Genomic DNA, 15049 nt, shown 5'->3' on the forward strand with positions numbered 1-15049 from the left:
ATTGTTGTTTTATAAGCTATCCTACGGACTTATTGAGCGATGTGTTAATGAGTAACGCCATCTATTGTACACGAATGGCAGCACGAGTTAATTGCTACATCTAATACCAATTCCGGGTCTCATAGTTAACAAGTGTATGCAATCGAAAGGCCCTCGCCTTTCGATGAAAGGCTAGCCACACTGAGCCGACCTTAACAATCTACACGAGAAACGTAATACTCTCGCAACTACTGGTCACCGTGCCCATAAGGCCCCTTCGATGTTCGCGGTTTCTTGCCGAACGTCGTAGTCGTTCTGCTTACGGCCACAATGAACCGATGTCGAGTGCCATCCGTCACTTTAACTCTGCATTCGAGTTCTTCGACTTCGACATGAGTTTAACTGTGTTTCGCGAGCGTTTTAGTTTTGTTCGTCCTCGTTGACTGTCGTTGACACGTGTAACATGTCGTCCTAGGTTAACCAATGAGCTCAGTTAGGCTTTACTGCCCGTTGAGCGTCAATATATGTAGGAAGGCAGGTCTCGGCGTTGTCTCGAGCGAGAGTTAGCGGAGGACAACCCCGAGAACAACTTCGAGTATAAAAGGAGGTCGGAGCGCAGAATTTAGTCAGTCGCAAAACAGCAGCAGACCAGAGCGGTCTAACGTTTGTGATCTCAACTACGAAAGAGGAATAAAGTTACGAAAAGGAAGAAAATTCCAGTCTATACTGTTTTCCCTTTCTTACATATATTAATAATAATAATAATAATAATAACAATGGTTTCAGATTGATCATATTGATCCCCGGATGAAACTACTTCGAATAAAACAGATCACGTATTAATTTATCGTTCACACAAATAGAGTGTAATCGATCCTTGATTCTATGCACAATAACTCGTCCGACTACATTGGGCGGGAATAACACGCAGACTCGTTTCAATATTGCAAGGGTTTTACAAACAGGCCACTAGAGAGTCGCTGCGCCCATTATATGAAGAAGTAGTAAAGCGGTAGCAGGTCAGCGAAACAACTTCATACCCACTGTTACTTGTTGTCGTGACAAGGCTAGAAATCTGATCAGTAACCAGAAAGAGGTCTTCGCAAAGGGAGACCAGCATTTTTATGAATTACTTTTATTGGATTCTTTTGCTTGTCGACGCGCGGAATGAAGTCAATACTAAACACGTTTTATAACGCGGGCGGGGCGAAAGGCAACAGAAAAGTCTTGAGGCGTATGAGGCGTAACGTAATGTTTTTGATATTACAGATTAATGCCAAACTGCTGAGCCTCTGTCAAAACGTTTACGGGTCGGCCGAGTCGTAAACCCGAGCGTAAATACTTTTTGCATACGCTTTGCTTACAAAAAAGGATAATTTAAATTCTTATTTGCTGGTACAGCAACAAAATCTAAAAAAAGAGAGAGAAGAATTTATTTTGCTTTTATTGCTGTTTTCGCGGACCAAAAACGCGAATGTAAACATGTTTGACATTTCGTTTTTATATTTTTGCTGCCACACGAAGCGCAAACGAAACGACGTTTTTGCGGTCCGATTTGCGCTTCGCCTTGCGCCGCAGATAGAAGACAACGTGGGTTTGCCTTTACGTAACGTGCCAACATTTCCGCAAAAAAAATTCCGCTCGTGGTGTGTGGCGGGCTTATATGTTGCCTCAGTTCGGGTTAACTGGCCGAAATGCGAGGTATACGGTTAAATTGCGTAAACGGTAAACTACATTAGCGGCTGAGTTGTCGAGTAAATTGGTGGTAAATCACCAGCGGTAAGCGGTTGAAAATTCGGTGTGTAAGCACGTTCGCGTTCGGAATCCAAGTCTCAGAAGCCAGCCCGATTGCTCTCGCCTAGACCGATCCATCGGGTCGAAAGACATTCACCCGATCGGCCTAAGTGAGAGGTCGCAAAGTGGAGGGAGATCGCTATCTCTGGTGGCCAGCGGGCGGAGGGGTCTCTGGTGGCCAGTGGCGCAATTGTACCGACAGTTGAGCGCGCAGGTCGATTACACCGGCCGCTTGACAACTGACAACTTTCTTCTTTTTCTTCTTCTTCTTATTCTTATCCACCTCTGAGCGGTCTTGGCCTGCATCAGACACAATTTTAATCTCTGCTACTTTCTGTAACGGTGTGTTTTTACGGGCACGACAACGCGACAACCAGTCCCAGTATTCGAACCCACGTGCGTGACAACGATGAGCGTTACCGACTGCTATGGGGCAAAATCTTCTTCTTCTTCTTCTTTGGCACTACAACCGCTGTGCGGTCTTTGCCTGCACCAGAGACAATGTTAATGCCAATTATCCCTTTTTATAACTTTTACGAAATAGCACTGTTCGCTTCCTTCACCTTCCAAAAAATTTTCAGATCTGTTGGCTGCCCCGTTACCCTAAACCCCTAAGTTATGTCATTGTTAGTACTAACCTGTGACCCTAGATAGGTGCAGCTCGAAACGAATTTTGAATTTTCGGTCATCTATTAGTACGTAACCCCCACGTATAGTTTCCGATGTTATTGGTAAGACTGCTGACGGTGCTGCTTCCATGAATTTGGTCTTGTTTTCGTTTATCTGCTTACTTACTTACCATTTTCTATGAGCTCGATTACAATCCCGTTTGTTGTTCTTGAGTCGACGAATGGCCCTTCGGGTCTTCTCTATGCTCGATGGCAGGAGCAGATTTGTATCCGCCAGTGGAGCTTCTGGCTGCTCGGTGATTCATCGATGAGTAGTTCATCAAATGCCCAAATGGGTGGTTACTGATCAAGTTTCCAGCCTTATCACTGCAGCAAGTGACCTTAGGTATGAAGTTGTTTCGATGACCTGCAAGCGTTTTGTAAATCTGTCTTGTGTTCAACATTTCGAATGCGTCCGCGCTTTTAATTTCGTTTTTCACACATAGTTTGATACAAATTCATTGCCATCCATTTTTAGGAGCAGACCAAAATCGATAATGAGCCAAAATACGTGCAAGCAAAGTAACTGTCAAAAATTGATCGATTGCTCAAAGTGGCTGAACTTGTTACCATAAATAAGTGACATAAAATTTCAATGATATAATGTGACATAAATTTAAATGTCGCAAACAATTTTTGAACATACCACGTATGTGAGGTAGAGAAGTAGGCAGATGTTTGCCTAGAACAGAGGTCTCAAACTCATATTAGCATGTGGGCCGCAGGGAAATTAACAATTAGTCAGCGGGCCGCACCACATGAAGAAAATGTTTTTTAATTAAATCTTATGCACTTTGATTTGATTTGGATTTGAAATAAATCGTATCAGTCACTTCTATGCGGCAGCTGAACCGACAAGAAGCATTTTTTGTGATTTATTGCTGACTATTTTGCTGGTATAACGTAATAATATACTCCGCGGATGTCGTAGCCCGCTACCACGTCAATTTCGAACACCAGTTTCTGGCCGGCGAATTTCTTGTAGCATTCATTCAATGCTACGAGGTTCATTTGTAGTACGCGGAGGGTTCCAGTTGCCTCAGGGTGCCTGTTCTTTTCAGAAAGCGCACGTTGCAAGAGCGTAGTTTCGTAGTGATTGTTGTCGTTGTCCGTAGCTTTGGTTGGCCATCGAAAATCCGATGTTCGTTGATTTTTCCATTGATTTCTGCAACCTATTTTTGTTTTAACTGGTCCCTCCCCCGTGTACCCTCTTGTTACACCGGAGGGCTATCGTGACGGTAATATTTCAGGCCACGTCCAAAGGCCCTTATGAGACGACGTCCACCAATCCCTCTTAACTTAGCCATATTCATCAGATATTCTAACAGAAAATATGCTAACACTCTTTACCTCGCTTCAAAGAAGGTCCCGCATTGTGAACAAATTAAAAAAAATGCCAAAGGCGAATTCCCGTATCGGGAACATTAGCATTGAAAACATTGGAATATATATGCATTTGCGCTACTCCTTTCGTTCCTTTTCGTTGTATATTCTTTCTATCTCTCTCTCCCTCTCTCTCCCTCTCTCTCCCTCTCTCTCCCTCTCTCCCTCTCTCCCTCTCTCCCTCTCTCCCTCTCGCCCTGTCTCCCTCTCTCCCTCTCTCCCTCTCTCCCTCTCTCCCTCTCCCTCTCTCCCCCTCTCCCCCTCTTACTTTTTGTTTCTTGTTTTATCTTTCTCTCTTTCTCACTCTGTCACACTCCTGCTTTTTCTTCCCTATGCTGTCTATCTCTTATACACTCTCTGTTTTGTACTTTTTTCACCTCTACGTCGCATCTTACACAGGGTACCTTCCAAAGCGGAACACACAATCCGAGTAGTCATATTCAGGCAGCCACGATTGCAGTACTTAGTATTTCATCGTTACGAGTCGACGTTATAGGTCCGTCGGGATCTTCTGTGCCAGCGCCATAATTAAATAAATATAGTAATTAAAAAATAAATTCTGCCACGTTGTCGCCTCTTCTTGGCTGTTTCCTTTTTACTGTCCTGGGTCTCACCACCATCTTGTGTATTTGTACTTCATCTCTCACCGCTCTATTAAACGGAACACAGTTCAACGAAGCTCCTTCTCCTACGTGCCCTTATCCTTTTTTGACGCTTGTAGTAAAAGTATGGAACAGTTAGCTGGTGTTGGTGTTGTTGCTGCTGCTGCTTATAACGCGAAGGTGAAGTAGACCTCACGCATAACAAAACTATTTCTGGTGTTAAGAGCATTTCTCCAAAAGAACAAGATTTTTTTTTCTTCTTCAGTATTCAGAGAGCTACGCAAGAGTTTTGAGTTTTCTTTTACCTATTTTATCATATATTTTTTCTAGTCGAAAAAGTTGCGTCGCACGATGGGGAAACAGGTGCGCGTGGCCGTGTGCACCCTCAACCAATGGGCTCTTGATTTTCAAGGTAATCTGCAACGAATAATGGAATCGATCCTGGTGGCCGTAAAAAACAAGGCCGCGTACCGCACTGGACCAGAACTAGAAGTTAGGTAAGTGATAGTGTGAGCAATCTATAGATGATAATTAATAGTTTTTGTTCGTACAGCGGCTATAGCTGCGAGGATCACTTCCACGAACTGGACACGTTCCGTCATTGCTGGGACGCCTTGCAACAAATCGTCGAGAGCACGACAGACTTTGACATGCTGATAGACGTGGGGATGCCGGTGCACCACCGGAACGTTGCGTATAACTGTCGGATCGCGTTTTACCGGGGCCGCATCCTGCTTATTCGGCCAAAGCAGATTCTGTGCGACGACGGCAACTACCGCGAGTCGCGCTGGTTTTCGCCCTGGACTAAGGAGCGCCAGGTGGAGGATTTTCGCCTGCCACGCTCGGTGGCGGTCGCCCTCCGCCAGGATACGGTGCCCATTGGGGATGGGGTCATCGTAACGCACGACACGTGCCTCGGATATGAAATTTGTGAGGAGCTGTGGAACCCGCGCAGTAAGCATATAGACCTGTCTCTTGCAGGCGTCGAAATTATTGTAAATGGTTCAGGTAGTTACATGGAGTTGCGAAAAGCGCACGTCACCACCGACCTGATCCGGAACGCGAGCTACAAGGCGGGAGGAGCGTACTTGTTCAGCAACTTGCGCGGCTGCGACGGTCAGCGGGTGTACTTCAATGGCTGCTCAGCAGTTGCTCTTAATGGAGCGGTCATAGCGCGTGGTCAACAGTTCGCGTTAGACGAGGTAGAGGTTACGTTCGCTACATTCGATCTGGACGATATTCAAGCGTACCGAGGGGCGCTTCGCTCGCGCAGTTTACTGGCCGCTTCTACGCTTACCTACCCTAGTGTCCTCGTTCGCACTGAGTTGTCTCGCTACGACGATTTGTTACCGGAGATAGTCCCTCCACCATCTCTACTATCACCGTACCATACTCCTGAAGAGGAAATCTCACTGGGGCCAGCCTGCTGGCTGTGGGACTATTTGCGGCGCTCTGGCCAGGGTGGATTCTTTCTTCCCTTGAGTGGAGGCGTCGACTCGAGCAGCACGGCCGTTATCGTATATTCCATGTGTCGGCTGGTGGTTAGAGCGATCGCGGCTGGTGACCCCCATGTACTCGCCGATTGTCGCAAGGTCTTGGCCGATCCTGAATATGACGCCGGTGGTGGAGCAGCAGAGTTGTGCAACCGACTGCTGTTCACCTGCTATATGGGCACCGAGAACTCGAGTCGCGAAACACGAGCCCGAGCTGCCTCGCTGGCTGGTCAAATCCACTGCTACCATCTGGACATCAATATCGACGGTGCGGTAAATACGCTGCTGGGGATCTTTCAGCTGGTGACTGGTATGCGTCCGCGGTTCCGGTCGGCGGGTGGGTGTGCACGGGAGAATCTAGCTCTTCAAAACATTCAGGCGCGCACGCGTATGGTTTTGGCGTACTTATTCGCGCAGTTAATGCTATGGGTGCGGTCGAGGCCAGGCGGCCTATTGGTGCTTGGATCGTCTAACGTCGATGAAGCGCTACGCGGTTACATGACCAAATATGATTGCTCTTCGGCAGACGTCAACCCGATCGGGGGCATTTCGAAAAAGGATCTTCAGCGCTTTTTGGCATACGCACAGCGCCAATTCGAGCTGCCCATTATTACAGAGATCCTAGTAGCACCACCCACTGCCGAGTTAGAACCTCTCGTCGATGGCGCGCTTGCGCAAACTGACGAAGAGGATATGGGTCTAACTTACCGCGAGCTTAGTGAATTTGGGCGCCTCCGTAAACAAGAACACTGTGGTCCGTATAGCATGTTCTGTAAGTTGTTGCGTGTCGCTGGTAGCCGCCGCACTGATTGCGATCCGAAAGAGATCGCCGACAAGGTGAAGCACTTTTTTCGTTGCTACGCAATCAACCGGCACAAGATGACAGTGCTAACACCTTCGGTTCACGCGGAGTCGTACAGTCCCGATGACAACCGCTTTGACCATCGTCCCTTTCTGTACCGCCCCAACTGGATGTGGCAGTTTGCGGCCATTGATCGTGAACTCCTGCGCCAAACAAGCAGTGACCATACACTTCTCATAAAAGATCACACACATAAGAATGAAGAGAAAGAGAGAGACTATAGTGAGGACGACGATGGCGATGACGAAGTTGAAAACGGTGATAACGGTCAGCAGCGTCAAACTTCGTATCGTGGACATTCTTGCCATGGCAATCCCCTGGCAACCCAACCACATATCAGCTACACCACCATAGCGAAGGGGCAGAATTCATACTTCAATGATGCTGATGTTGCTGCAGGAGGAAGTGTGACTACCGGTGTGGCCAGTGCCGTCAGTGCACATCAGCTATCCTACCACGGGCAGACTAGCATCGGTCACCTTTATCTGGCCGCACATAACCACGATGTTGCAATTGGAAGCGGGCTGACCAAGTCGCAAAGCAGTAGTGGTTACAATCGGGTACATTCGAGCGTGATGGGAAAGATCAAGGATCGTACTGGTGTACCAGTGTAGAGTGCAGTAGTAAGTAATGTGGAGTGCAGAGAAGAATTGAAGTAATACGCAAACAAACATGCTTTACATTGTCAACAGAGACATATACCGGTGAGACAAACTACATCGCCTACACAGTACAAGTTTTTTGTCAGTCAGTCAAACTGACCTAGCCGTGCTGCGATCATTTGAGTGCTTCAAGCGTTTTGATCCTTACTTCTTAGATCTGCCTAAAGTGTAGATTGTTATACGGCGCACTGTACACTGAATCCAGATGTTGAGAATTGGGGTGGTCTTCCACTAGGTTTGACGCATTCACCAACATGAGTTAACGCATTCACCAACATGAGTGGATCACTGTTAATAAATGTGTTCTAAATAGTGCACAATTTTCTAATTCGATAGGAACTAAATGTACCAACTAGCAATAGCTCAGGTGTGGCAGCTGTGCAGGCATGTGTGGAAGTACACCATGCGTTTGTGCCATGGCTAATCAATGAAGTCTTAAGAAACATTTCCAGAAATTCCAAAAATTGCCACGAAGTCCACTATATTACACACGAAAGTCATTTTTTACCAAAGTAACAAAAAAACAAACAAAACGAATGTAAAGGGTGCTCAAACAAGCGTGCACTTTTCCATTTCGTTATAAAAAAACTGCTGAATATTTTTCGATGCTTGAACTTTTAACTGAAAGGTAAACTCATGCCATTTACACAGCTGGCCAATGTAATAGGTAAATGTTTTTAAGCTGCATTATTTGATCATTTTTCAAAACCTATTGCATTCAGAGGTATTACAATGATAACTCAAGATAGTAGTACTAAAAATAACATAAAGATAGTCTAAAAAAGGGAAAAACTTTAGGAATTCGCTTATTATAATCGAAAGCAGCTAAAACTACCTGGCCAATAAAATAGATAAATTTGTGAATAAGGCAAATGTCAATGAATTTACACGGTTTACACTTTTGCTAATATCAAAAGTCAATATTACCTTTCAAAATGAGTCAGTATCCCGTGCATCCACCGTTGTTTTGAAACACTTCATGCATTTTCCTTGGCAGCGAATCGACCAAATTCTGACAAGTTTTTGCTAATCGTAGAAGAACGAATCGTGTCGTATTTATTTGAAAAATATTGTCCAACTAACTTTTGCTTCAAGGTATTCTACACGTTTTCAGTACGGTTCAAGTCAAGAGACTGACTTGGCCAAGGCAAAACTGACACATTATTGCCATCAAACCACGATTTCATGAGCTTCGACGTATGCTTGGGATCGCTTTCTTGTTGGAATATCCATCTCAGTGGCATGTTTTCTTCTGCGTAAGGCAACATAACGTCTTCCATGATTGATATATACTCGAGAGCATTAATGGTGCTGTGTACTCTGAAATGAAGACCTATTCTGCCCTGGCTTCTGCCCATTCTGGATGTTCTACTTGCAAACAACGATTTTTTTAGATTCACAATTGAAAATTGAATGCAGCAAGATCAAATAAACCTATTGCTTACAAGAAATCGGGTGAAATTGCAGCGTAGACAACGAATTACTTATTTTATTGACCAGGCCAAATCAGACTGCTGTCAAAATAACTGGTACCACCTGTCACTTTTGACATAAATATCACCAACATAGCAAAAAAATAACGTAAACTAGTGTATCGAAGTACAGTATCAGTTGGGTGATCATTGGTTTAGTAGTGGCTCGACTACAGTTCAAATTGTATCAGTTTCATACAATTACCTATTGTATTGGCCAACTGTGTATGTATAAAATACAATTTTGGTTCCAAAAAATAATATGAAAAATATGGGAAATATGAAAAATTTATTTCCAAAGTGGTAGGACGTCAACTCAAATGGAACGATATTTGAAAAGCACATTTTTTTGAAGCTCATTTCCACATCGGTGGCTGTGTTAATAAGCACTGTTGTGGTTCGGAAAACTCACACATTGTACAAGAGAAGCCAATGCATCTAGTAATACAACTGGCTGGCAATGGTTTTGGCTGATTGGTTCTACGGCGAAATTGAAGCTGAGAACTTGGAGGGCATTTGGTTTCAACAGGACGGCGCTACGTACCATACAGTGACAGCCACAATCGATATTTATGTTATGCGAATAAACCGGCATCTATTGACAACCTCAAGACCCAAATTCAAGTTGCTATTGCCGAAATAGGACCAGATACAATCGAAAATGTACTCAAAAATAGGTCGACAAATGAACCAAGCTTATCGTGGTGAACATTTGACCAAAATTGTTTCCCATCAAAAAATTGCATGAATTAACCTTTCAAATAAAAGTTCAAGCATCGAAAAATATTTAGCCGGTTTTGTTTTGCTTTTGTTTTATAACCAAATGAAAATTGCACGCTTGTTTACGTTTTACGTTTAAAAATGGTCTAACACTACTCATAATCATCAACACTCATAGTTGTCATAGTTGTCTCTACGACTACGTTGGAAGTTAGTTAACAAACGTTCTTTGTTTTTGTTTTCGTTGGAGTGGACTCCTTTTAACACATTTCAAGCCTTTGCTTCGCTTGAACGTTATTTTTTCCATAAAAAAGGAGTGTAAAATTATAACACGAAATAGTTTTTAAACTATTGTTTTGAAAATAACAAAAGTAGTGTCACTCTTATTGCAATATGAGATAACCATATGAGTGGAATATAATTAGGTTAGTACTAACTGAATGCAATAAGACTAGCGCCATCTATGTGTTAGGCCTGAGTCTTTAAAGCCTATTTGGTGGGTAGTTTTAGCTGTTAGCGGTCTGATAGTTTTAACATCATGGCAAAATCCTTAAAAACGGAAACATTTTTTGTAACTACAATCGTAACAATTAATAATTATCGTTTAGCAATCTCCGATTGATTAGTATACAATTGATGCGAGCGAACAGATGACTTACGTGAAGCAAAACCCCGTGATAATGAGTGCCGGAAGGCTAGTAGTAAAAACCATCTCAAGTCAAGCCATCGTATCGATACACTTGTTCAATGATTTCACCTGCTACCTTCATGTAACCAGATCAGAAATATGGGCTGCTCCTTCCGTTCCATCGGACGGCCGTGATTACCCGCCCCAATGGCTCACCAATGTTCGCTTAAACTAGTACTGCTCTTGGTACCACTTTCTGGTATCAAAGTAAAATATTGAAAAGAGATGGCTATTAGATCCTATAAACGTTGTGGTAATTAAAAGCAGCGGGAGAAATAGAAAATTGAGAAAATAGAAATGCGAAATTGTTAAACAGTTCCGAAAATAACAGTCTATTTGCAAAATGCAAAACGTGTAATAGTCATAGTCGTAGCCTTCTTCTTCTTTTTCTTTTGCCCTCTGCCGTGCTAAGTGATTTTTCTTCTTATCCGACAATTACAACCCCCGAACGGTCTTAGTCTGCAACAGAGACACTGTTAATCTCTGTTGCTTGCTGTAATATTGTAGATTTTACGGGCGGGGTTGTTGACCCCCAAACCCCTTATCCCTGTCACATTGGTCTGGGGAATCGAATCCAGGCCAGCTGCGTGACAATGAAGAGCAATACCGACTACTTTATCAACGGTAGTCATAGTCGTAGTTAACAGTCATAAAGATACTGTCACGCGCTGTACCGTCGTGTGATACAGAGATCATAAAAAAAAACCGGGAGCAAATGTGTTTTTCCACTAAATCGAAATGTACTTGTTACCCTACAAGAAAGCGAATGGTAGAAGCACTGGACCATTGTAATATAGTATTACTACACTTTTAGTACTAGTTTTGGAATACACAACCTCAAACAAGCGAAGTACCTTTGTTATCAAATTTTCACTCTTCACATGTTGTGCACTAAAAGGAAGTTAATACACAAACAACGTTAATAAATGGAACCGTAACGGTTTTCTAGAACAAATGTGAGCATCTTTCTGTTTATACATTGGAGTATGGACACAAATTGAGAAAGACAAGAATAAATCTTGACGGAGATATTTCGCAGTAGCATATGTTTTTCTTCTTTTTTTCTGCTTTATATGTCTGTCATTCTTCTTCTTATCAATTACAACCGCCGAGCGGTCTTGCCGTACAATAGAGACAATATTACTGTAAACGTTGTGGTAAACTAACTGTAACGTGCTGGTGATGGCAATGAAACATGGATTTATTTTTAGAATTCTTAAAGAAAAAATCATGGGTCATTCCGGGACAATCATCAACTTCGACTGTAAAACCAGATCGATTCGGGAAACAGACTGTGACTGTTTGGTGGGACTAGAAAGGTGTAGTGTACCACAAGTTTCTAGAACCTGGTGAAACCCGTAATACACATCGCCTCCGACTACAAATGATCAATTTGAACCATGTGTAATGATTACTGAGGCGGAGGAAGATTTTACCCAGTGAACAATTTCGCTCTTCTCATCGACGACTCTTCTTGAATTTCTCATCGACGACTTTTCGACAACTCATCGAAGACTCATCCATGACTCTGGGTAATTTTTGCATAAGGACTTCCTTGTGAGACGACAGTAAGTCTTCGAGGGGCCCAAGGACAGGGTCTTCGATTTGATTCTCTCACCGAACGGCCCCTTGTCTCCCTCTCTCCTATGTGTCTCTTCTCTTTCTTCGTTTTCTCCCATATTCTCCCTGGTCAAAATAAAATAGTTCGTATTTGTCCAGTGAACAATTTTGAGAGCCCGAGGCTGCCCCTCTGCCTGCGACGCGGCGGAGGAAGGCTGAGACGAGTGAGATCGAACGCCCCTCTGCCTGCGACAAGGTCGAGGGAGGGTTAACTCGCAGCGAACGAAGTGAGCATGAGGGCGCGTTCGATGGTTGCCGGGGAAAGAGCGGAAGAAATCCCCGTGAGTTTGAATTACCTGAAGAGGAAAGACGCTATGGGCGAGAGGTGATGCGTACGCGGTGCAGGTGGAAGACGAATGGAGGAGAGAAAGCAAAAGGAATAGGAAAAACAGAGATAGCGAGATCGAGGCAAAATCCCGAAGTTTTTGAGGGTCCGACAGTCTCTCTCTAACTTCTGTTCTATTTGGACTTAGGCGAATTGGCGAATCGGGACTAAACCTATGCCTCTGTATTTTCAAAGTGCCAAGTGCTAGTGCTTCTCTTTCCATTACGTTAGAACCTGATAGAAATAATCCAGGTAAGTTTATTGGACAGTATTCAGTGACAATCAAATAATATTGAAATGTTTTCGCTTTGCTCGTTTCAGATGTCCAACTAAACTGGGATGCATCGGACTACAATCCAAAACATTTTACAACGTGTCTAAGGCGTCACCAACAAGCAGCTACGCACCAAATTACTACGACGACCACTAGTGAAGAGTGAAGAGTGAACGTGAACCCAAAAAAAAGATAGAAAATATACCGAAATATACCGACCAAATAAAAAATGTTTTATTTTCGCTAAGGGGAATATGGGAGAAAGAAAACGAAGAAAGCGAGGGGACACACAGGTGAGAGACAAGGGGCCGTTCGGTGAAAGAATTCAATTCACTACTCACTCCATGGACCTATCGACGGATCACTGCCATTCCACCATGCAAGCTCCATACGGAATAAATGTATGAAGCAGTGGTTCAGCAGTGGATGAGCTGTAGAATTTGAAGTGAGAAGAGCGAAATTGTTCACTGGGCAGCCTTCCTCCGCCGCGTCGCAGGCAGAGGGGCAGCCTCGGGCTCTCAAAATTGTCCACTGGGTTCCCAGTGAACAATTTCGCTCTTCTCACTTCAAATTCCATAGCTCATCCACAACTCATCCACTTCTGATCCGCTACTTCGAACACTATTTCCCATATAGGTTATATGGTGGAATCGCTGTGAGCCGTCGTTAGGTCCAAGGAGTGAGCAGTGGATTGAATTCTCTCACCGAGCGGCCCTCTGTCTCTCACCTGTGTGTTCCCTCGCTTTTTTCGTCTTCTTTGTCCCATATTCGTATTCGTATTTGGTCGGTACATTTCGGTATATTTTCTCTCTCTCTTTTCGGTTCGCGTACACTCTTCACTCTTCACTAGCGGTTCGTTCACAATTTGGTGCGTAGCTACCTTCAACGCCTTAGACGCGTTGTAAAATGCATTGCATTGCATTTGCATTCGAATCCTTTGCATTCCAGTTTAGTTGGACATCTGAAACGAGCAAAGCGAAAACATTTCAACATTATTTGGTTGTCACTGAATACTGTCCAATAAACTTACCCGGATTATTTCTATCAGGATCACCCGTGATCGACAGAGAAGCACAAGCACTTGGTACTTTACACTTGGCACTTAGAAAAAAACGAGGCAGAGGTTTCGTCCCGATTCGCCTAAGTCCACAACAAAAGTTAAAGACAGACTGTCGGACCCTCGGAACTTCGGGACTTTGCCCCGATCTCGCTATCTCTGTTCTTTCTATTCCTTTTGCTTTCTCTCTACCGTTCGTCTTCCACCTGCAAACTCACGGGGATTTCTTACGCTCTTTCCCCGGCAACCATCGAACGCGCCTCATGCTCACTTCGTGCGCTGCAAGTTCGCCTTCCCCCGGCCTCGTCGCAGGCAGAGGGGCGTTCGATCTCACTCGTCTCAGCCTTCCTCCGCCGCGTCGCAGGCAGAGGGGCAGCCTCGGGCTGTCAAAATTGTTCACTGGGTTGTTAGGGTCCCGAACAAAAAAGTCACACTGCGGGGACACACGATACGTAACGTAACAAGTTTGACGTTAACGATTAATGCCAAACTGCTGCGGCGCTGTTAAAACGTTTACGGCTCGCGCGAGGCGTAAACCCGAGCGTAATTATTTTTTTCATATGCTTTGCTTACAAACAGAGAATAATTTATGTTTTTATTTGCTGGTATAGCAACAAAATCGGAAAAAACAGATAAAAAAATTCAAAAATCAATTATTTTCTCTTCTATTTCTATTTTCTTGGACCAAAAACACGAACGTAAACACGTTTCACGTTTCGTTTTTATATTTTTGCTGCCACACGAAGCGTAAACTTTTTGACATTAAAAATTAATTTTACGCTAGTTTTCACGCTTCGTGTAGCCTCCTAGACACACAAAAAAGGCTGTTGCGCTTCGAAAACTAGCAAAAAACTAGCGTTGCGGCGTGAAAACTAGCTTAAAATTAATTTGTAATGCCAAACCGTTTACGCTTCGTGTGGCAGCAAAAATATAAAAACAAAATGTCAAACGTGTTTACGTTCGTGTTTTTGGTCCGAGAAAATAGAAATAGAAGAGAAATAATTTGATTTCTGAATATTTTTTTTTGTTTTTTTCCGACTTTGTTGCTATACCAGCAAATAAGGTACTCAAATTATCCTCTGTTTGTAAGCAAAGCGTATGAAAAAAATAATTACGCTCGGGTTAAAGGCCTGTGCACAGAGAAACTGAAATGAACTGAACTGAACGTAGCGTAGTAAGCGACGCGTAAAAACGCGTTGTTTTGTATGGGATTGTATGGGACCCTTCACACCGGAGTCGACGTCAACTTCGTACGCCGACGGTAATTCTGTATAAAAAGACAACTCTAGGCCTGTGCACACAGAAACTGAAATGAACTGAACTGAACGTAGCGTAACAAGCGACGCGTGAAAACGCGTTGGCTTGTATGGGATTGTATGGGACCCTTCACACCGGAGTCGACGTCAACTTCGTACGCCGACGGCAATTCTGTATAAAAAGACAACTCTAG

At 43.8% G+C, this 15049-nt stretch overlaps 1 protein-coding gene across 1 annotated transcript in view; it reads left to right on the forward strand.

Annotated features, from left to right (window-relative positions):
* Window positions 1-11230, forward strand: part of LOC131214116 (glutamine-dependent NAD(+) synthetase) — a 52078-nt gene extending 40848 nt beyond the window's left edge. Inside the window, exons 3-4 of the mRNA XM_058208482.1 lie at window positions 4757-4923; window positions 4980-11230. Coding sequence (XP_058064465.1) covers window positions 4778-4923; window positions 4980-7395 — 2562 coding nt within the window. The 5' untranslated portion in view covers window positions 4757-4777 and the 3' untranslated portion in view covers window positions 7396-11230. The remainder of the gene's footprint in view (window positions 1-4756; window positions 4924-4979) is intronic.
* Window positions 11231-15049: the final 3819 nt, after the last annotated feature.

The sequence above is a fragment of the Anopheles bellator genome (genome assembly GCF_943735745.2).
Source record: "Anopheles bellator chromosome X unlocalized genomic scaffold, idAnoBellAS_SP24_06.2 X_unloc_1, whole genome shotgun sequence".
In the NCBI taxonomy this organism is placed as follows: Eukaryota; Metazoa; Arthropoda; class Insecta; order Diptera; family Culicidae; genus Anopheles; species Anopheles bellator.